Source organism: Trifolium pratense, linkage group LG6 (genome assembly GCF_020283565.1).
Source record: "Trifolium pratense cultivar HEN17-A07 linkage group LG6, ARS_RC_1.1, whole genome shotgun sequence".
NCBI classification, from domain to species: domain Eukaryota; kingdom Viridiplantae; phylum Streptophyta; class Magnoliopsida; order Fabales; family Fabaceae; genus Trifolium; species Trifolium pratense.
In genome coordinates, this window is record NC_060064.1 from 17933281 (window position 1) to 17954523 (window position 21243).

At 32.8% G+C, this 21243-nt stretch overlaps 3 protein-coding genes across 6 annotated transcripts; 2 read left to right on the top strand and 1 right to left on the bottom strand.

Moving 5' to 3' along the window:
- Positions 1 to 258: 258 nt before the first annotated feature.
- Positions 259 to 1449, bottom strand: LOC123891850. Its single transcript, XM_045941732.1, has 2 exons — positions 433 to 1449; positions 259 to 279 (listed from the first exon to the last, which is right to left on the bottom strand). Exons 1-2 carry the CDS (start codon positions 1447 to 1449, stop codon positions 259 to 261), a joined length of 1038 nt encoding a protein of 345 aa, XP_045797688.1.
- A 1862-nt stretch (positions 1450 to 3311) lies between these two features.
- LOC123888817 (beta-amylase 7-like) lies at positions 3312 to 10623 on the top strand. 3 transcript variants are annotated; one of them, XM_045938005.1, is made up of 11 exons: positions 3312 to 3671; positions 4203 to 4804; positions 5185 to 5475; positions 6287 to 6364; positions 6596 to 6799; positions 6894 to 7088; positions 7521 to 7685; positions 8002 to 8262; positions 9152 to 9370; positions 9565 to 9784; positions 10198 to 10623. In XM_045938005.1, the coding sequence occupies exons 2-11, from the start codon at positions 4346 to 4348 to the stop codon at positions 10224 to 10226; spliced, it is 2121 nt and encodes a 706-aa protein (XP_045793961.1). In that variant the 5' UTR covers positions 3312 to 3671; positions 4203 to 4345; the 3' UTR covers positions 10227 to 10623. The 3 variants fall into 3 exon arrangements, with proteins under 3 accessions (XP_045793961.1, XP_045793962.1, XP_045793963.1); XM_045938006.1 differs by having other exon boundaries at positions 3333 to 3671; positions 4123 to 4804; XM_045938007.1 differs by having other exon boundaries at positions 3333 to 3671; positions 4235 to 4804.
- A 3327-nt stretch (positions 10624 to 13950) lies between these two features.
- Positions 13951 to 20290, top strand: LOC123889970 (acyl-CoA thioesterase 2-like). 2 transcript variants are annotated; one of them, XM_045939504.1, is made up of 17 exons: positions 13951 to 14141; positions 14257 to 14349; positions 14845 to 14912; positions 15095 to 15170; positions 16248 to 16294; positions 16407 to 16532; positions 16683 to 16760; positions 16840 to 16927; positions 17229 to 17341; positions 18215 to 18277; positions 18360 to 18415; positions 18532 to 18636; positions 18857 to 18913; positions 19307 to 19408; positions 19543 to 19591; positions 19893 to 19961; positions 20089 to 20290. In XM_045939504.1, exons 1-17 carry the CDS (start codon positions 14126 to 14128, stop codon positions 20164 to 20166), a joined length of 1284 nt encoding a protein of 427 aa, XP_045795460.1. In that variant the 5' UTR covers positions 13951 to 14125; the 3' UTR covers positions 20167 to 20290. The 2 variants fall into 2 exon arrangements, with proteins under 2 accessions (XP_045795460.1, XP_045795459.1); XM_045939503.1 differs by having other exon boundaries at positions 13981 to 14141; positions 15095 to 15176.
- Positions 20291 to 21243: the final 953 nt, after the last annotated feature.

A 21243-nucleotide genomic window follows, 5' to 3' on the forward strand; every position in this document is an offset into this window, starting at 1 on the left:
ATTTTGTTCCATTTGGTAACATGAACATAGCATTACCTGTCCCTTCTATTAAATCAGCAGGTCCTGAGATAGTATTTATCACACCTTTAGTAGAATTTAAATCATTGAAATATTTCTTACTTTTGAGGATCGTGTGGGTAGTTCCACTGTCCGGGATGCAAATGTCTTTGCCATGTTCCATGTCTGACCTTCTTAAAATAAAATCAAGATTAAAGATAGGAAAACAATAAATCAATATAATACATTCAACATTATTATTCAATAACCAAATATTACACACTGCACACCACATAAGTCATACATATTATTAAATAATTCAAGCACACCACACAAGTCACACATATTATTAAGTAATACAAGAACACCACACATTATTCAAATACTTATTTAATTAGTTACTTAATTCATATTCATTTCATTTTCTTCTTCAACAAAATCAGCAGCCTCAAGGTAGGTAGTATCATTATTGGGTTCAACTTCATTAAAATTTACTTCCTTTCCCTTTTCTTCAACAGATGCCCTGTATTTTTTACACAGGTGTTCTGGTGTCCTACACGTCTTAGACCAATGTCCATTCTTTCCGCATCTAAAACAGATATCATCACGGTTCCTTGAGGGACCTTCTTGGATATATTTACCTTTACCTTGATGATTCTTATTATTTTGGTCATATTTAGGAGGCCTATAATTATTCACATATCCTCGTCCACGACCTCTACCACGAAAGTGGTTTCGACCGTGATTTCTGCCTCGACCATCAAAATGAGCTTTACCCCCTCGTCCTTTATGATGATTATGGCCACCACGCCCACGATTAAATGTTGTTGCATTTATTTCAGGGTATGCTATTGTTCCTGTGGGACGTGTCTGGTGGTTTTTTATCAAGAGCTCATTGTTTTGTTCTGCCACCAAAAGAGCTGCGACCAAATCAGAGTACTCAGTAAATCCCCTCATTCTATATTGTTGTTGCAACAATACTTGGGATGCATGGAAAGTTGAAAATGTTTTTTCCAATTTCTGTTCTTCAGTTATAGCCACACCGCAAAATTTTAATTGTGCAATAATTTGGTGCATGGCAGAGTTATATGCAACAACACTTTTATAATCTTGGAACCTTAATTTGTTCCACTGATCCATTAATGAAGGTAACAGGACTTTCCTCTGATGTCCAAATCTTGCCTTAAGTTTGTCCCATAGTATTTTGGGATCCTTGGCATTTGAATATTCTGTTTGTAATCCATCATCAAGGTGGTGTTTAATTATCCGATTTACTTTCGATTTTTTCATTGCTAATTCCTGTGAGTCAGCTGTTTGCACCTCTGCATTATCTCCTTCTAGAATTTTATCGAGCCCCTCACATGCAAGGTACTCAGTTAAGTTGTTGTTCCATGTTATGTAATTATCTCCGGTTATGTTTAGAATTTTGAAATGATGCTTAACGTTTGACATGTTTATATCTAAATTACAAAAGAACAGAATCAATTTTTAATGTATAAACAATGACAAAAAAAATAAATTATTTTATTCAATAGCTACGATTACAAAAACCATGATTCTATCAGCTAATAAACCAGGCTAATACTAGTAATGGTAAAACAACAAATATTGTTACTATTATAAAAGGTTCTCCTAATTCTTCATATTTGGTGATCCAGAAGATGAAAAACATAAAGACAAGTAGAGTGATAAGCATAAGAAAAAATTTAAACATTTTGGAAATATGAGTAAAAGTTTGAGAATGGTATGAAAACTTATGAGTGAAGGTGAAGTATTTATAGGTGAATTTTATGAAGTGTCCGTTACGTTACCGTTGGGTTTGTGGCCGTTGGGAGATAGTGGAAAAATGTAAGCTTTTACTGTTCATGGCCGTTATGTGGCCGTTAGGGGATATGAGAAAAGTGTTAAATTTTATTGTTTGTTACCGTTGGGAATGAGTAAAAATATTCTAAGTGTGTTAAAAATCATCTAGCTCTTAAGATGCACAAATGGAGAGAACAACATGTAAAGTTATATGATAATAACTTTAAATAATATCAAATTTCAAAATCTTAATTATGAGTCTCTCGTGAAATAATATTATTGACTGAGATTTTAGTCTTCCATTAACAATTAAAGTTAGCAATATTATAGATGTGGATTTTAGTCTTCCATTAAGTATAAAAGTTAGTCATACATATGGGGTTTTAATCCTCCATTAAGTATGAAAGTTAGTAATATAGATGGGGTTTTGAATACCTCCATTAAGTATAAAAGTTAGTCATACATATGGGGTTTTAATCCTCCATTAAGTATGAAAGTTAGTAATATAGATGGGGTTTTGAATACCTCCATTAAGTATAAAAGTTAGTTATAGATATGGGGTTTTAATCCTCCATTAAGTATGAAAGTTAGTAATATAGATGGGGTTTTGAATACCTCCATTAAGTATAAAAGTTAGTTATAGATATGGGGTTTTAATCCTCCATTAAGTATGAAAGTTAGTAATATAGATGGGGTTTTGAACACCTCCATGGAAATTAGTATTATTAATCAAAAATTATCTTTTGTGATATTATGGGGATTTTAGACCTCCACACAAAACTTAAATAATATTCACACTTATTATAAAGTTCTTGACAAGTTGTGAGTTTTCTATAATAAGTGGGTAAAGTAGTAGTAATAAAAATAATAATAATAATAGCCACTCTAGTTATAAATCACTTGACAAATTGCCAGTTCTCTATAACGGGGCGAATAATAATTATAATTATCATAAGATTAAAGTAATAAGGATAGATGATATATACCTAGTGGTGGTAAATCACTTCCGATAGAAACGATCGTGCTGATAACGTGTTGAGAAAATCAAATATTTAAGTATTCTTAAAGGACTAATATAATGATATTAAATACTAATGTAGTTATAATACTATAAATATATATTATACTAATGAAGAGAATGGAGAGAATGGAGAAGTTTTATGAGATTACTTATTGCTCTCAAGAGTGTCTTTTACATGATCCAAAGGGTGGTATTTATACTACTAAAACTATGAATACATTAACTTAGATTTACTATTGCAAGTTGACATTTACATTGATAATTTTACATTACTATTTTAAGTTGACATTATAGATAGATATTTCAACATTAATAGTAACCAATGTCTTTCAAGATAATTTTGTTGATTTTCCAATTTATTATAACATCTCTGTATTTTTTTAGACATGATGAAAAAAATAAAAAAATTTAAAATTTAAACAAAAGCACGTAACAAAAATTAATTTTGGGGCCAAAATAAAATTAAAAAATTTAATCAATAAACCAAGTGATTTAGTTTGTTTTTTTAATTTACACGTGCACCTCGCAAACACGCTCGTCTCCGCACACTCGACACGAGCGAGAACCCTACCTCGTGAGACGCATCTCGCATGCTTCACTCGCACGCTCGCTTCCATTTCCCCGCCGGCCAGATTTCACCTCTTTCTTGCCGCCGGATCTTCCCGGAGCCGCTGTCATCCTCTCCGGATCTAGATCCTCCAGGATTCCTCTCATTTTCTTCCGATCCGAGCTGGAACTCCGCGCCGGTCGCCGGGAATATCGCTATACGACGGAGCTCTCGAGGATCTTGCAAGGAAGAGACCGATCGACGGGGAATTTCATTAATTTAATCATGATCTCGATCTCGAAGGTAACCTCGAGCTGATTTATGATGAATCCACGCGATATTTTCATTTTTTTGTATTTCTTTTTTTTTTTTGCTGTGGTTTTGGATAGGAAAAAGATGCATTGTTAAAATACTAATTGTGGTACATTTAGTTTAGAGTAGCTATGTGCTTTTTGGTATGGAAGCTTAAAATGATTTTGGGGAAGAGAAAATATAATGGAAAATGCTAAACAGTGTCCCTGGCACTAGTTCATGATATTCAAATGGAAATTTTATCTGGTAAATTGTGCATTCAATGGCTTAAATATGTAAAAACTTATCATCTCTCATCGTTAATTTTGTCATTTGTTTCCTTTTTTGGTATGCTGATACTGATTAGCATGACTCATTATGGAAAAGAAAATTACATATACTAATTACATATACAAAAGTATCCTATTTTGATATTTTCTTTTCTTTTTTTTTAAAAAAAAAGAAAATTACCTATGAAGGCTTAATTTAATTTAAGCAATTTAAGGAAAGAGTGCATTTTCACCTGGTGGCGTTATTGTGCAGCCAGTGGAATTCATTTGGACATGATTTTTTAGGTTTTAAATGGAGGCCATTGATAAATTTTGATGGATTTGGACATCAACAGAATCCCTAGGATATTTATGAATTAGATTGAATTGAATTATTGAGAGTTTAGATTTGGGATTATGGCAACTGATATGCAAAGGCTGGTTGGAATGAGTGAGGATGATGAAGAAGAAATGGGAATGGGTATGAAAGGCGAGGATGATGAGGATGAAGATTACGACGAAAATGGAGGTGTGCTTGGAAATGTTTCAAGGATGGTCGAGATTGATGGTGGGAGTGGGATGGGAACTGGAGCTGGTGGTGACAGTAGGTTTCAGCAGCACCACTTGTTTCAAGAGCAAGTAGGCTCTCCGGGTGGAGGCACTCGAAGATCTAGACCGGTAGAAGAGAAAGAGAGAACAAAGCTAAGAGAGAGGCGCCGGAGGGCTATCACTGCAAGGATCTTGGCAGGGCTTCGCAGGCATGGAAATTATAATCTTAGAGTTAGGGCTGACATTAATGATGTCATTGCTGCTCTTGCAAGGGAAGCTGGATGGGTGGTTCTTCCAGATGGAACTACATTTCCCTCAAGATCTCAGGTAATTATCTGTTAAGACTTAAAGCTGCATTTTGTGACTTTTGGTGTGCATCCGCTGGCATCCTTTGCTGTTTTTCGATGAAGGGGGGGTGGGGGGGGACTACGGCCTGATAATTTTTTCCGCACTTTGTTTATTCTTCAAAAAACCCTAATCAACATTTGTTTTGGATGGCTCCATTGTTTAGAAAATATTTAACTTCAGTAGTGTAGACATTAATTATATGTACTTATAAATGTCTTATTACCATTTTGTATCTGCAATTTTTTTTTTTTTTATGGTTGTATCTGCATATCTTATTACTGTTGTTTATCTGCAAATTTCAGTTCTGATAAATCTCAGAAAAACTCCCACATTGGAACCTTTTCTTCTCAACCTTACAGGGTCAGATGCCTGCTGGTGGCAATTCTGCAGTTGTTACTTCGTCATCATCCCATGTGCCTTCCCAACAGCCACCATCTGTTTCCCTCAAGGGGGTTGCTTCTGACTATGGCAGCCCTTTAGAGTATAATGCATGTCCAATGAAAGGTGTTTTCGTACCAGCTCCATCTCCATCTCCTTATGATCTATCCTCAAGTTCCCGGTCTCAAACATCTATGGTGGGGGATGGTGAAGCTCAGAGAGACAATCCTCCTGTGGTTGGTGGTTCAATAGATACCATTAATGAGAAGCAGGTATTTAATGAAGTTGATTGGCCTCTTATTGATTTGTTTTAGAATGATTGGCCTGTTACTGTTTGTTTTAGAAATAAGTTTTTTCCGGCTGCTGTTGTGATATGCTGATGGAATGATCTAGTAGCTACGTTATTCTTTCTTTCCATATCAATATCAAAATTTCACTCATGCATTTAATAAGCAGAGCATGTTAAATTGACTTTTAATGAATAAATTACTATTGAAAATTTCACATCTTACTTGCTTTGTGAATTTTATCTGCACTGTCAATGTGACCCACTTGACCTCTTTCATATTTTTCCAACTTAATCCATTAGATGTGCTACAAGGATTGGGAAATAAAAGGATAAACACATGGGTGAGGTCCATGAGGGGTACATAATAGAAATTAAAGAGAAAGTTTATGTTGTTTTAAGCATAACGAATTTTGAGCTGGTGAAGACTTGTGGGGGGTGAACTCATTTGGGGAGAAGGAGAATATAGGAGGGAAGGATAGATAGTTTATGGTAGGCATGGATTTAGAGGAATAAGTGGAATGACTTTAGGCTAGAGGTTCTGTTCTAATGCAGAACTCTGGATTTATCTCTTATTTTTCTCCATTTTCTGTTCTTGTAGTAAGTGCTAATCTCCAGTGTTTATCATTGAAAATCAGTCCCTATAGTTTTTTTTTTTTTTTTTTAAATGATAGCGCAACAAGAAGGATTATCCAAAACGGCATGTTGTTCCTTTTTTATTTTGCATATAATTTCAACATGGTGCCTTAAGCAGGCAAGTCTCTCGGCATTGTGTTACGTCTTTTTATTTTTTGCAGATTGTTGACATTCCACCCAGATTATCAGAACGTGATTTTGCTGGGACCCCATATGTTCCTGTTTATGTGATGCTGCCGGTGAGCTATGATTTTATTCTTATTTTTCATTTTCTTTTCAGTTCTGTTTCTTGGTTTCTTAAAATGCCTGTAGTAAGTAGTTATGCTTAAAAAATATATTGGTCTTTTTAATATATTGTTTGGGATTTTTTTTAAATGTATGTTAAGCGAAATAAATAATTTCTCTTATTGGAAATTATCTGTATACGCCAGTTAACATCATATACCATATTCTATCTATATGTTTGACAGTTGGGGGTGATCAATATTAAATGTGAGCTTGTTGATCCGGATGGTCTACTAAAGCAGCTGAAGGTGTTAAAATCAGCAAATGTTGACGGTGTTATGGTAGACTGCTGGTGGGGAATAGTGGAGGCACATGCTCCACAAGAGTATAATTGGAATGGTTACAAGAGACTCTTTCAAATGGTGCATGAGCTTAAGCTTAAGTTGCAGGTGAGTTTTGTAAGCTACTTTAATCATTGTGGGTAACTCTCTTGCTGATTCAGTCTGGCTTTCATAGTGAGTTGTCTTGTTTACATTTGGCTAGGTTGTCATGTCTTTTCATGAATGTGGAGGCAATTTTGGTGATGATGTTTGTATTCCATTACCCCACTGGGTTGCTGAAATTGGTAGGAGCAATCCAGATATTTTTTTCACAGATAGAGAGGGAAGACACAACCCTGAATGTCTCTCTTGGGGAATAGATAAGGAACGTGTTTTGAGAGGTCGGACTGCTGTGGAGGTAATAACGACTTTATAATACAACTATGACAACTATGGTTGTTTGTTTTAGTTGTTGTTTGCTTCTGTTGTTATTAACAACTATTGTTGTTGTTGTTGTTGTTGTTATATTATTATTATTACTACTACTACTACTAGTCTACTACTGAATGCATTTAGTATGAAATGGATTTTTGCGTATGGTAATGAAATGTCATCAGTGTAGACATCTGTAAACCGAGCTTGAAGTAATTATTAAATCATGATGGAAAATGCTTTAATCCCTCCTATATTACATATTATGGTGTTAGCCATAAATCACATTTCCTCTGAATAGATTCATTTGAATTATTTATCAGATGCTTTTCAAGAATGTGAGAGGAGACATGTTTTCCGTTTTATGTTATACAAATAAAATTAAGGCATGCCATTTGTGTATTGTACTCTTTTTTAGGTTTATTTTGATTTCATGAGAAGTTTCCGGATAGAGTTTGACGAGTATTTTGAGGATGGCTTCATCTCCATGATTGAAGTTGGACTAGGTCCATGTGGAGAGCTAAGATACCCATCTTCTCCTGTAAAGCATGGCTGGAGATATCCTGGTGTTGGTGAATTCCAGGTAATTGTTTCCTTAAATATACTTTTTTATTAAAAATCAAGGTTTTTTTTCTTCATTTCTCAAGTGTATTAATTTTTTTTTTTATCGAAATCTGATAATTTTCAGATTCAGTTTTTCATTGTGAATGCCTCCTTTGCTCAAATATCTGCGTTCCAGTAAATTCTTTTAACCAAGAAAATCCTCATTATGCTGAGCCCCATCTCTGTCTTTTATTCTTCACTTATAGTTGCTGATGTCCTTTTGCCTATGCATACACCTCAGAGGCTCAAATACCTTTTTAATCAATTTGCTCATCATCTTTTTCACTTCTGTGCAGTGCTATGATCGATATATGTTGAAAAATCTTAGGAAAGCAGCAGAAGCAAGAGGGCACACTATTTGGGCAAGAGGGCCAGATAATGTGGGCAACTATAATTCTCAGCCACACGAAACAGGTTTCTTTTGCGATGGGGGCGATTATGATGGCTTCTATGGTAGGTTTTTTCTCAACTGGTACTCTCAGGCTTTAGTTGATCATGGAAACCGAGTACTTTCTCTGGCAAAATTAGCTTTTGAGGGATCCTGCATTGCTGCAAAGGTAAGATAATCAAAATTGTAATGTGAAGATAATTTTGTGATCTGTTAGAAAAATAGCTTCTTGAATTGTTTTCTTTATGGTAAACTTAATGAATTTTTGCTGATTCCACCTTTATGATTATGGCTTCGGCTGTTGTTTGTTTAGGAATGAGAGAGAGAGAGAGAGAGAGAGAGAGAGAGAGAGAGAGAGAGAGAGAGAGCTCTGGTAGCACCTATTGCGAAAAGATGGTTTGAATCTCAATTTAGGCATGTGTGGAGGAGGCCTATAGAATCCGCAGCAAGGAGAGTAAGATGGAGGATAACCTAATTGCTAGAGGCAATGGAAAACCAGGAAAAACTATTAAGAGAAACTATCAATTAAGACCTAGAAGTCAATGGTTTTGATAAAAATATGATAGAGCATTATGACGTAATTTGTTCCATGTAGCTGAGCCCCACCTAGTGGGATTAGGCTTGGTTGTTGTTCTTTGTTCTTGTAACCTTAATGGGTTTTTTGTACGATAAGGAGTTTTTAATTGATGGGGTCCTCCACTTATGTGGGCTATTAATTTCAATGTTTTTAAGCATCATTTGTCGCATAAAACTAGCATGGTGTTAGAAAATAACTTCTAGTAATACATTTTTGGGTCAAAATATTCTCTACATAATATTACTTTTTCGATAATCTTCACAAAAACAACTCTCCTAAACTAATACATTTTTTGAACATTACTGTCCCTCAATGTAAAAACTAGAATTGTAAAATCAATGCTACAGTAATGCTTGCCCTATTAGGTACTTCATTTGTAGGTACTTCATTTTTAGTTTTTGCAGGTGTGCCATGGCCTTGTGCAATCTATTTGATATGTTTTAATTTCTATACAATTTGATATGTTTTAATTTCTATGCAGCTATCAGGTATTTACTGGTGGTACAAGACTGCTAGTCATGCTGCTGAATTAACTGCTGGGTATTATAATCCATGCAATCGTGATGGCTATGCTGCAATTGTTGCAATGTTAAAGAGAAATGGAGTTAGCTTAAACATTGCTTGTGTTGACCTGCACACATTGAATCAACATGAGGGTTTTCCGGAGCCATTTGCTGATCCTGAGCGATTAGTTTGGCAAGTTAGTATTTAATACTTAAGTTTATCTTCTATATAATTTGTTTCTTATATAAGCAATTACATTAGGAAGAAAGTAATAGAAAATTGGTCTTTGTTGTTCTATACTTCTATTACAGAAAAAATTAGGATGTGCCAAATACATTATAGTATAAAAGTTGTATGATCTAAAATACACATTGTGGTTATGCATTGCAGGTGTTGAATGCCGGGTGGGATGTTGGACTTCCAGTTGTCAGTGAGAATTCACTTCCTTGCCTAAACAGAGTTAGCTATAACAAGGTTTTGGATAATACCAAGCCCATGAATGATCCAGATGGAAGGCACTTTTCATCCTTTACATACCTGAGGCTCAGTCCACTTCTGATGGAACGTCAAAACTTCATTGAGTTTGAACGTTTTGTCAAGAGAATGCATGGTAAGTTGCTGCAAGAAAGTTTTAAATGTATCTCTAGCCTCTTCTTTTTTGTAAAATAATATGTTAAGGAGAAACCTTTATCTGACTTTAATTGAATGAATGATCATGTGTCACTTAGAACCTTTCTATTCCAGACTCTTGTCCAATTAGAAATTTGGAATTCCCAAATTTCTTTAATAAACATAGTTCAGTAACTTAACCACTTCAGTTTCATTATTGGCTCCCACTGATAGTGTCCTTTGATCTCCATGCATTCCATATCCAGTACCTAACCTTTTACAGCTAATCATAGCATGAACCTTTTATCTGATTGGGTTTGGAATAATTTTATAAGTTAAACAGCATCAAATGAGTTTTAATATCAGTTAACAGTAGCATGTTTTTAGTGATGATTGTGTCTTTTCTCGCTGCAGGAGAAGCTGTTCTTGATCTTCAGGTATAACTGGCAGAAAAGAGAATCTTGTGTTGTGGAGTTTATATTTATAGTTCCCCCAACAAAGCGGTTGGGGTATCCTGATACAGATTAGGAGAATAGAATTGTCACTTGCGACAGCACATACTAGTTAATCAAGTAGTTGGTTAGGATAGTTTTTTTTTTTTGTGGATTCAAACTCGTAGAATAGAATCTGGATGTAAAATTTGTCCATACATTGTAACTAATTGTGACCTATATTAGCTACTACACATTGACCTCTCCAATTTTTGCAAATTGTATCAGTATAGTAGTAATCTAGTAGAGAGAGTGTGATATGCTAGTTTGTCACAATTATTATAGATTTGATTGAGCAGATGACATTGTTTTTAACAAAATTGGGGAAGTGGAAATTTTTTATTATTAATTCAAGGGGCATTATTGACAACTTTACAACATCCTTGACGAGATTCAATCTCGACAACTTAAGGTTACAAGATTAAGCTCTTGCCACCTCAAGGATCTGTTTAATTCGTTAAACAATAAGTATTAGACATAACATGACAAAATAAATAGTACAAGACAAAATAGAATTGTACTGATGAGATAAAGATTTTTAGATTTTATGTTGGAGAATAAAAAAGGCATTTTGGTATTTTTGATAGTTTGTAATTTGGACAAAAAGTTAAAGTTATTCCATAGTTCAATGAGGGACAAAATAGGATATAAAAAAATGTTGTTTAGTTTTCAATTTTTTAGCGGATCAAATGTATTCCAAGTGTGTGACATTATTTTTCATTATGTGTCTAATGAAAAACTTGGCAAACCCCTAACATAAAAATCTTAATTAAGTTATAAACTTCTATGGTTACAATAAGCAATACCGACACAAGCTTGTGATAACTCGAATTACCGTGATTACAATCATATGTAAGCTTTAATTATAAAACACTTATTTATCTAAATGGTAAATAATGTGTACATGTAGTAATTGTCTTCAATGAGTAAATACCTAAGTCTTTGAAATTGTAATAAAATATCTATCTAGTGGTTCACTTTATTGATATTTTAAAATGGTCGATGAAATTGTAAAATTTTAATCAAATTTGTCTCTTTGTTGGTATTTGTCCGAACTAGAATGACACTAAATTGATAATAGGGGTGAATTTGAAAACAAGTGAATGATGCAAAAATATAGTTTCCGGTTGATGATCTTTTATTCCTAGTTGATTTTGTGATTAGGGATATGAATGAAGACTCTGAAGTTTCGCTCCTTCTTGGAAGACCTTTCTTGGCAATCGGTCGAGCTCTAATTGATGTTGATTGTTGAACTAGGTGAACTCAAATTAAGTTTCATAATGAGGATACTAGAGTCACCTAGTATGCCTATTGATCAGGTAATTGTTAATTCCATTGGAAAAGAAGAGATAGGACAAAATATGGAAATAATGAAAAATGTACACCAACTAGAAACATGTGAAATAGCTAGGTGGCCAAAACAATACGAGTATCTTACTTTGGAGCCTAGGACCCCCCATAGTTGAGGGTGTGTCATCACCCAATGGTTTAGAATTGAAAGTACTGGCAACACATTTGAAATATGTATTTCTGGGTGATATGAAGATACAACCGGCCATCATTAGCAATTCTCTCGCACCTCTTGAAGAAGAATCATTACTAAGAGCGTTGAGAAAACACAAAGAGGCTTGGGTGGAATATATCAGATCTAAAAGGTATATGTCCAGCCCATTGTATGCATAAGATTAAATTAGAAGAAGAATTCAAGTCAGTCGTCCAACCCTAACGACGATTAAATCCGTCAATGAAAGAAGTAGTGAAGAAGGATATTCTCAAATTACTTGGAGCAGGAATGATCTACCCCATCCCTAACAATTCATGGGTGAGCCCAGTTGACGTGGTTCCAAAGAAGGGAGGAATGACAGTCATAAAAAATGAGAAGAACGAGTTAATTTCATCTTGTACAATAACTAGGTGGCAAGTGTGTATTGACTACCGGTGGCTACATCCGACAACAATGAAATATCACTTCCCATTATCCTTCATGGACCGGATGCTAAAAAGGTTAGCCGGTCAAGCTTATTATTGTTTTATAGATGGATACTCAGGATATAATCAAATAGTTGTTGACCATGCCGACCAAGAGAAGGCTACCTTCACTTGTCCTTACAGGGTCTTTGCTTATCGAAGGATGCCCTTTGGTCTATACAATGCCCCTGCTACTTTTCAAATGTGCATGTTTTCTATCTTTTCTGACGATTTTTCTGGGTTCAGTAATCTCTTATTTCCTTTGATAATTGCCTTGGTCATCTTGATGCTGTTTTAAAAAGATGTGTTGAAACAAACCTTGTTTTAAATTGGAAAAAATGTCATTTTATGTTAACTGAAGGTATTGTTTCAGGTCATAAAATTTCTAAAAAAGGCATTGAGATTATGGGATAACCATTATTTGTCACTGATACATTCAAAACTAGATAAATATATGTTATTCATAATTATAATCAAATTCATTCATTTAATTTATAAATAAAAAAATCATTTAATAAGTTTCACAAGAAATAATACAATAGTTTCATTTATATTTTAACAATATTATATAACAAATTTTAAAATATTTTATTCTAAATAAATTTTCTACCTTAATATAAAGACAAACTTAAATATTGAATAAAAGTCAATAGATCCATACGAATGCATTGAGCTTTAAACTAGTTAAATATGATTATTTTAAGTTTTTAGTGCTTAAAAATTCATATTTAATTATTTTTTGTTAACGCGTAAATTTTTGTAGGAAAAATTCTTGTAATATTATAAACACATGAACAATATAACTTTTTTATTTGTTTTATAAACAACAATATAACTCATTAAATAAAACGTAAGCTACACATGAATTAACTTGAAAGGCAAAAACTAAAAACAAAATTTAAAATCTATACTATATAAACTTGGTTTTTGAAGTAGCCTTTTTTTCTAATTCCTATAATACCCTTAACGGTTTTTTTTTTTAAAAAAAACTCTTCTTAACTTCTACATTTTTTCAAAACTATTATTAACTTCTATTTAATAACTTCTATCTTAATAATTTCTACCCTAAAAAAAATAACATTTATACTTTTTTGTTTTCATCAAATCATTTACATTTTTTAACACGTTTTTGTTTTCATAAAATCGGATCACACAGATGGGCATCGAACGTGTCCGTCTGGCAACTAGTATTTATAATGGTATACCCATTATTTTTTTTACGGTTGTATGTCAACTACTTAATTCAAAGCGAGAATGAATTCTCTATTTTTTTTTCTATCAATTTTTTTTCGATTTTTTTGTTTTACATCTGGTTCGTTTGTTACAAATTAAAAAAAAAAATAGTGATTTTGATGTAAAATAATTTAGAGATTAGTTTTTAGAGATTTTTAGAAAAGTTGAATTTACTTTGTGTTTGTTTATTATAATAAAAATCATTTTTGTAAATAAAATAATTTTTAGTTTGTTTGGATACAATTTATAAAAGTAATTTTTTTAATTACAAATAATTTTATTCTTTTAGCATTTTTTTTCTCTAAAAATCTATTATTTTACAAACTACTCTTAGTAGTTTTTCATTTTTAGCTATTTTCTAATTATTTTTAATTTCTAATTATTTTAAAAATCTGTAACAAACAGAACTGATTATTTTAATAAAAAAATTGATTTTTTTCTAAAATAAACCACATTTTTCCATTTTTCAAATTTCAATAGATGTGGACTTTTCAGTATAATGGATGCTCCCTCCATTATGCACTCTAGATTATAAATTTACAATATTTAATTATTTATTTATTTATGTCATCTTTAATTTTTGTTGTAATCACTTATCTCTCGTTTTATTCTTGATCTTAGAAAAAGCGTAATTTTCAATCCATTCTCTAATGGCGAAGGAAGAAGGTCATCCTTACCGACAATATTTCTTTCCTTTCATTTCTTCATACTTCGATTTTACTTTTTTTTTTTTTTTTTTGAATTTCTGTTAGGATCACTCTTTTGTTTCATCTTTTTGCAGTGTTCGAGTTTCTCGGTTGTGTCCCTTTGCTTCAGAGGCTTCCTAGATCATCTTTACGGAACATTTCTCAACTTGTCATTCTCAAAAACTATGGTAATTACTAATTACTAATCAGATTTTCATTATTTACTTTGTTTTGTTGTTCAATTGAAATTTATGCAATGAATTGTTTGCGAGCTAACCATTAATCTTGATATGTCTCAATAACATATGAGATGATTTTCAAGTTTTAATATTTTTTTATGGGGAAAATTCGTATTCATTATAATAATCTGATCACTTGTCCACGGTAGACCCACTTGTGAAGGTGGTTCACCGTAGCATTAACCATTATTTAGTTAAGTTTTTTGCAACTAAAAGAGCATGTAGGTGCGGTGTCCGACACATATGATAATTATATTCAATTATTTCATTTTCTGAATTATTACTTGTGTCAATGTACCAGTGTCGTGCCTAGTGTCGTGTCGTTTATACGTGTCTATGTCATATTGATTCATAGGAAGATATGTTTGATTTAAGGGACAGTTGGTTGATGAACTATTGAATGCATTAATGTTTTCAATTCTTGAATGGTTGGTTCTTGTGTAGAGCCGGGAGAGTATGTTGTTCGTGATGGAGAGCCTGGAGAGGGTCTTTACTTCATTTGGGAAGGAGAGGTATGCTCTTTATTTTTCCTTCATGTTATATTTCAGAATTCATCATAATTGAAAGGGAGTAGTGTATGTATCATCTAATGGTTATGATGGATAATGGGGTGTTAAGATTTTATTTATTTATGCAATACTATTCTTTAATATTTTAGAGTTTTGTGCTTAACGTTCGGTTTCTTGGTTTGCAGGCTGAGGTTATTGGATCTGGTCTTGCTGATGATCAAAAGGATCTAGAGTTTCAACTGAAAAGATATGACTATTTTGGTATTGGTAACTCTAGCCTTAATTCTTATGCAGCTATGCTCAAAACTGCTCTTTATTTTTTGTGTTTTCCCTTCATTTCAAACGGTATAGTCTTGTTTGGTGTTTCTGTCATCATGGATTTGTTATTCTTAATTATGTTTGTTAGCATATGTTAGGTTTCTGGGTAGTTAAAAGCATAACAGATTTTAGCTTTAGCTTTAGTAGAATGATCTAGAAAAAAAGGACATAAGAGTAAAAAACACTGCAGACATGCGGATATGGCAGATTTTATAAATAACCCCCCCTAGAATAGAACAAATATTTTTAGTATAAAGATAATATAAATATATAATCTGAATTAAGAAGAGATAATAAATATTTTAAAAGTTAGCATGGGTAACTGTAAACAAAACAAAATGCTAATATTTCTCTATGAGGAATGCTAGCATCAAACTGTTTAACATACTCTCTATGGTGCATTTTTAAAAAGTCAACGTGCCCTTTAAAAAGTGCAATGGAATTATTAGGCAAGCATGTGAAATATTTTCTTTGAAACAGATCAATCATAAAGAATGTATTATAAAGAGTGTTTAAAAGATTGTATTGCTCTCATTCTTCTTTATCTAGTTAGTGCGGTATTCTAGTTTTTAACATATTAGTATTAGTATTCGAAGATTGTTAACCTCTTTCCTTATGGCTTCTAGATTTCGTAACATTGCCCAATTTGTTTCCTTAGTTATGGCCTCTAGATTTCATAACATTGTCTAACCCATTTCCTTATTTAATTAGTATCAGAAGTATATTACTAGTATAATAGGTTTTGGTACTCTGTAATTTGACACTCAATTATACACAAGAGAAAGTAGTTTAACATACCCGTCTCTCTATTTTCAACAATACTCTGCACTGGAAATATGGACGTTAGTTAAAATTTCTTTAGTCAAATAAACGAGGTTTCACTGGTCTAAAATGCATAGGTTTTTTGTTATTGATATTTTTGTTTAGAGTTTCTTTGTTACATAAAATGCACGAGAGATATTACCTTAAACTGCTTCATAACTTTAATTACAGAAGGTAATGTGAACTTGTGACTTGCAGGTTTATCAAATGCAGTTCACCATGCTGATGTTGTAGCTTTGACTAAGGTTCCCCTTTTTGGTTTATCATCCTACTGCCTTCCAATATCAACATGATATACTTGTAAATAAAATGTTACTTACAATCCTATAGCAACTATTTTTTTGTTTGCTGTGTCAGCTATCCTGCCTAGTGCTGCCCCATGAGCACTCGACACTGTTGCAGCCAAATTCTATCTGGAGTGCAGAAAAATCTCTTGAGACATGCTCACCTGTAGAGCATATATTGCATTTGGAACCAATAGAGGTACTCAGCAACACATATGATATAGTATAATTGATACATGTCACTAGAGAAGGAAATATTATTGTCTTGGTGTACCTTTGATAATAAGTAGTAAAACACTGAATTTCCAATAATTAAGCCTTATATCTTTCCGCTCTTTCTCTTTGGAAGGTAGATATTTTTCAAGGAATAACCCCACCAGATGCTCCAAAATTTGGGAAGGTTTTTGGGGGACAGCTAATTGGACAGGTATGATAAAACTTCTTTATCTTCTTCTTATAGCAATTTCTAAGGGTTGACTTCTTATGACGTAATGCGTAATCCCCAGGCATTGGCTGCGGCATCAAAGTCTGTTGATTGTCTTAAAGTTGTTCATAGCTTGCATGTGTATTTTCTTCTCGTGGGGGATTTTAACAGTAAGATGTTTAATCACTGAACTTTGTTGACAGTGCTCTGATGTAACTCCCTTTTTCTGTATTGGTAGAATAGCTTCAACCGCTCATATTTTGGATGGATTGGTTGGATAGTAGATACGCTGTTCATATTTTATTTAACTAGAATAAAATATATTGGTGTCGGTGTCCTATATTTTTTACTTTAGAAGTGGCGTGCCCGGTGTCCGTGTTTATAGGTTGAGTACTGGTAATATATTTTTTACTTTAAAATATATTTGTTTGTGTATACTTGTTATATATTTTGTGCACTTTCCTATTCCAGTACCAATTCTATATAAAGTTAAGCGTCTGCGCGAAGGGAAGAGCTTTGCTACGAGGAAAGTGGATGCAATTCAAAAGGGAAACATCATATTCACTTTGCTGGCTTCATTTCAGGTAATCCTCATTCTTTTTGACTTGGAGTTTGATAATTATTCAGTCATTTTTATTTATTTGTTTAGCTGCGGATCAGGTCAAGTTATGCACTCTTCTTGTTTCATATAAGCATTTTCTTATTATTCTTTCGTTTTTTGGAAGTATATGTTAGTGTTATTTGTGGATGATGATAGAACCCTCAACCTCCTTAACTCCTCCACTCCAACCGCCGAGCCAACCTTCATTTTCTTATCATTCTTAAATGAATATTGTATAATAACAGAAAATTTTAGTATTGAGGACAAACAGTTATCTTTAACTTAATATTTCAGACTAGTTACTGTTGGGAATTAAAAGATGAAATGTCATTTGAAGGACCACCCAGATATTGCAACTATATAGATGGGCATCCCTATATTCTGCTTTTTGGTATAAAAGAAATTTATATATTTATATATACTGTTATGTATGATTGGATTTATTCCTAATAGGGATAGAAATTTTGGTGCAATTTGAACCATCGGTAAATGAGATGCTGTCTAGCATTGTCAATTCAATAGTAAGAATATAAATCTATGATGGGTATCTCTTCTGCTTCAGTTTTTTCAGAGAAACTATATCAAACCATTAAGAGATATATTTAGAGGTAAACAGTCTATCTTTGAAGTTAATACATGATATAGAGTTACGGTGTGATCTATGTTATCAACCCCATCTAGTGGGATATGGCTCGGTCACGATTACAAAATATAACACGGTTGATGTAGCTTTGTCTTTAGCTGTTTTCATTTTGATTGGTATGCGTTCTTTTAGCATATATACTCTAATACTGGTTGAGAAATTTTACTTTACATTCTAGTTACATTTAATTTTGTTATTATCTTAATTCTACAGAAAGATGAATTAGGATTTCAACACCAGGAAGTGTCTATGCCATCTGTCCCTGCCCCAGACCAGGTAAGTAGTAAAGTTATATTCAATAAAAAAAGGCTAAATTTGCTAGGAATTTTGGAGTACTAGTTTTTGCTCTCTGTTATAGCTTCTATCATTGGAAGAGTTACGAGAGCAACGTCTTACTGACCCTCGTCTTCCAAGGTAAGATTTATTATTTCATGCAATAATTTCCTATATTTGTTTATTTAGTTCAACTCCAGATAATTGTGTGCGTATGATGATTTTCTATGCCATATTTACAAATTTATTTGCTTCAGAACTTACCGGGCCAAAGTTGCTACAGCTGAGTTCATTCCCTGGCCCATAGAGATACGATTCTGTGAACCTAGACCAACAACAAATCAGACCAAGTCTCCTCCTAGGTTAGCTGGGTGCTCTCTGTCCCAATTTTTTCTTACATTTATTTATACCAGTTTTTTATGGAAGATTTGGAAGGAGGGGAAAGGAAAGCATGAGTGTACCTTTGGGAATACAGCTATCCTTTTCCTTCCTTTCTCTGTAAATCATTTTCACATAGCCTCAATATCTGGGATTCTTAATGGTATTACATATTACCTAAACTTATTTAAAATTTAAATGCAGTTTGAGATACTGGTTTAGAGCAAAAGGAAAATTGTCGGATGATCAGGCCTTGCATAGGTACATACCTTTATCTACTGTTAGATATTCTTGTTTTGAAGGGTTGAGTGATATTGGCAAAATGCACGAACTAGGAGCCTTGTGCTTGAAAGTGTTGGAGTTTATGTTAAAATTTGTGAAAATGGAGATTGAGGAAAATTTGATTTTATTGTGCATATGCATTTGGACCTATGTCAAAAACCAAATCCCAAAAGCTTTAGTTGCAAGTTACCAATGCATAGGCCAATTTACTTTGCTGAAATTCAACTCTTACATTAAAGAGTCAAAGATCATAATTATAAGTTATAACCACTTGGACAAGGGACTCTGATACACATCTAGACCAAATATCCAAAAAGTTTAAACAATTGGCTTATCAATGGTATTATATCAAATAATTGGTTTGTATTGCAGGTGTGTGGCAGCATTTGCTTCTGATCTATTATTTCTTCAAGTAAGTGTGAATCCCCACCGTCGGGTGGGTTTAAAGACACGTGCTGTAAGTTTGGACCACTCGTAAGTGTCATAGTCCTTTTGGTTGTACAATAGGTTATTTATATATTAAAATAATAACGTGTGAGGCGTGCTTAGAAAGTTTTCAAGCTTTCTAGCCTATGTGTTTGATGTTTCTATTTTCATTTTAATTTCAGCATGTGGTTTCACAGACCGTTAAGAGCTGATGACTGGATACTATATGAGGTTAGTGCCTTCATTATTTTGGGAAAATCTCAACATACAACAACAAAATTCTTGGTAAAAATTAAAAACAATTTTTAAGGAACAATTAAACTATACAAGTTGATTTCCCTTCAAAAAAAAAAAAAAACTATCCAAGTTGATTATTTAAGTCAATAAATGGTTACTCATTGACCACATTTTGAATATCAATAAGTACTCAACTGGTCAAGTGCTTGACTTTTCCTAAATTTATTTTCACCAAATTTTGTTTGTGGTGTGTATTGTAAAGTTGTTGATACACCCAACCGGATTTGTTCTGCAGATATTTAGCCCTGCTGCCTTCAATGCGCGTGGCTATGTCACAGGCCGGATGTTCAATCAAAAGGGAGAGGTAAAGGATTAAATCACTTCATCTATTACCTTTATCTTCTTTTTCATATGTTGTGTGTATACTTCTGTCAGCATAAGATCCCTTTCTTTTCCCAGCTTGTCTAACTTCTTTCATTGTTAACTTGCAGCTTCTTGTTTCATTGGTTCAAGAAGGCCTGACAAGGAAGGAAATTCCCAAAAGATCAGCCACCAACTCTAAGTTGTGAAGTTTTGTCAAAAAAATAAATATAAACTCAAGTTTTAAACAGCTGAAAATTCATATGTCATGTGGTTCTCTTTTAGTTCTCTCTCTCTTTTACAAGTCTTATATAAAAAGTTTGATTAGCAATTTAATGATGGGTTATACATACTAAAAAAATGCCCTTATATTTTGTATAAGTTAAAATAATACGAATAGAAGGAAGGGTGATTATTGAAAATTCATTATATGTTTAAGACTCTGGCCTGTTTGTTTCAGCTTTAAAAAAATGGATTTTTTCTTTGTATTTTTGAAAATAGATTTTCTAAAATCGTTTTTCAAAATATTACAAGTTTTTTTATATTCATTTTTTCTAAATTGAAACACTAATTTTGACATCATATAACATAAATACACATTATTGAAGATCAAAATATAGTCAAAATCACAATTTTTTCAAAAAGTTGTATTTCAAAAATGATTTTTATGAAAATCTATTTGAAATAGTTTCAAAATTAAGTGATTTTTCGAAATTTTGATATTCAAAAAAATTTCAATAAAATGATCAAATACCTAAAATAACATTTTAAGAATAACTATTTAAACTAAATTTTCATTTGAAGCTTTTATAAAAAAATTCTTTGTAAATTTTTTTTACTTAATATTATGTAATACTATAAGAATCTATTTTGAAAAAATCTATAACAAACAGACTCTCTATTGGATGTAGTCGGTACCCAGAAGTAGTAGTAGTAATAAAAAACGTGATATGTACTTGTGCGATCATTTCTTATCATTTCGTATAATGATTTTTACTTATTTTTTAAAAAAATAAAAAATAAAAAAATAAAACAAGCTTTCTATGATTTTTACTTCTTCTGTTTAACAAATTATATGGTATTTACATTGAAAAATATTATTAACGTGCAACTCGTTACTGAATGTTTATTTGCTAAGAATCATAAAATAGACTTTGTATGTTACACTTTTTAACTACTTTCAATAATAGTAGTTTCTCATTTCTTGATCTCTGGTGGGGAGATGACAATCACTCTAGATGACGTGCAATATATTTTGCATCTCTCCATTGAGGGATGTCACGTCT

Coding starts and splice junctions, on each gene's coding strand:
- LOC123888817 (XM_045938005.1), top strand. CDS start 4,346: ATGGCAACTGATATGCAAAGGCTGGTTGGAATGAGTGAGGATGATGAA. Junction 5,476..6,286: donor ATACCATTAATGAGAAGCAG/GTATTTAATGAA, acceptor TATTTTTTGCAG/ATTGTTGACATTCCACCCAG. Junction 9,371..9,564: donor CTGAGCGATTAGTTTGGCAA/GTTAGTATTTAA, acceptor TATGCATTGCAG/GTGTTGAATGCCGGGTGGGA.
- LOC123891850 (XM_045941732.1), bottom strand. CDS start 1,449: ATGTCAAACGTTAAGCATCATTTCAAAATTCTAAACATAACCGGAGAT. Junction 280..432: donor ACCTTGAGGCTGCTGATTTT/GTTGAAGAAGAA, acceptor TGTGGTGTGCAG/TGTGTAATATTTGGTTATTG.
- LOC123889970 (XM_045939503.1), top strand. Junction 14,350..14,844: donor TGTCATTCTCAAAAACTATG/GTAATTACTAAT, acceptor GTTCTTGTGTAG/AGCCGGGAGAGTATGTTGTT. Junction 16,295..16,406: donor ATGTTGTAGCTTTGACTAAG/GTTCCCCTTTTT, acceptor TTGCTGTGTCAG/CTATCCTGCCTAGTGCTGCC.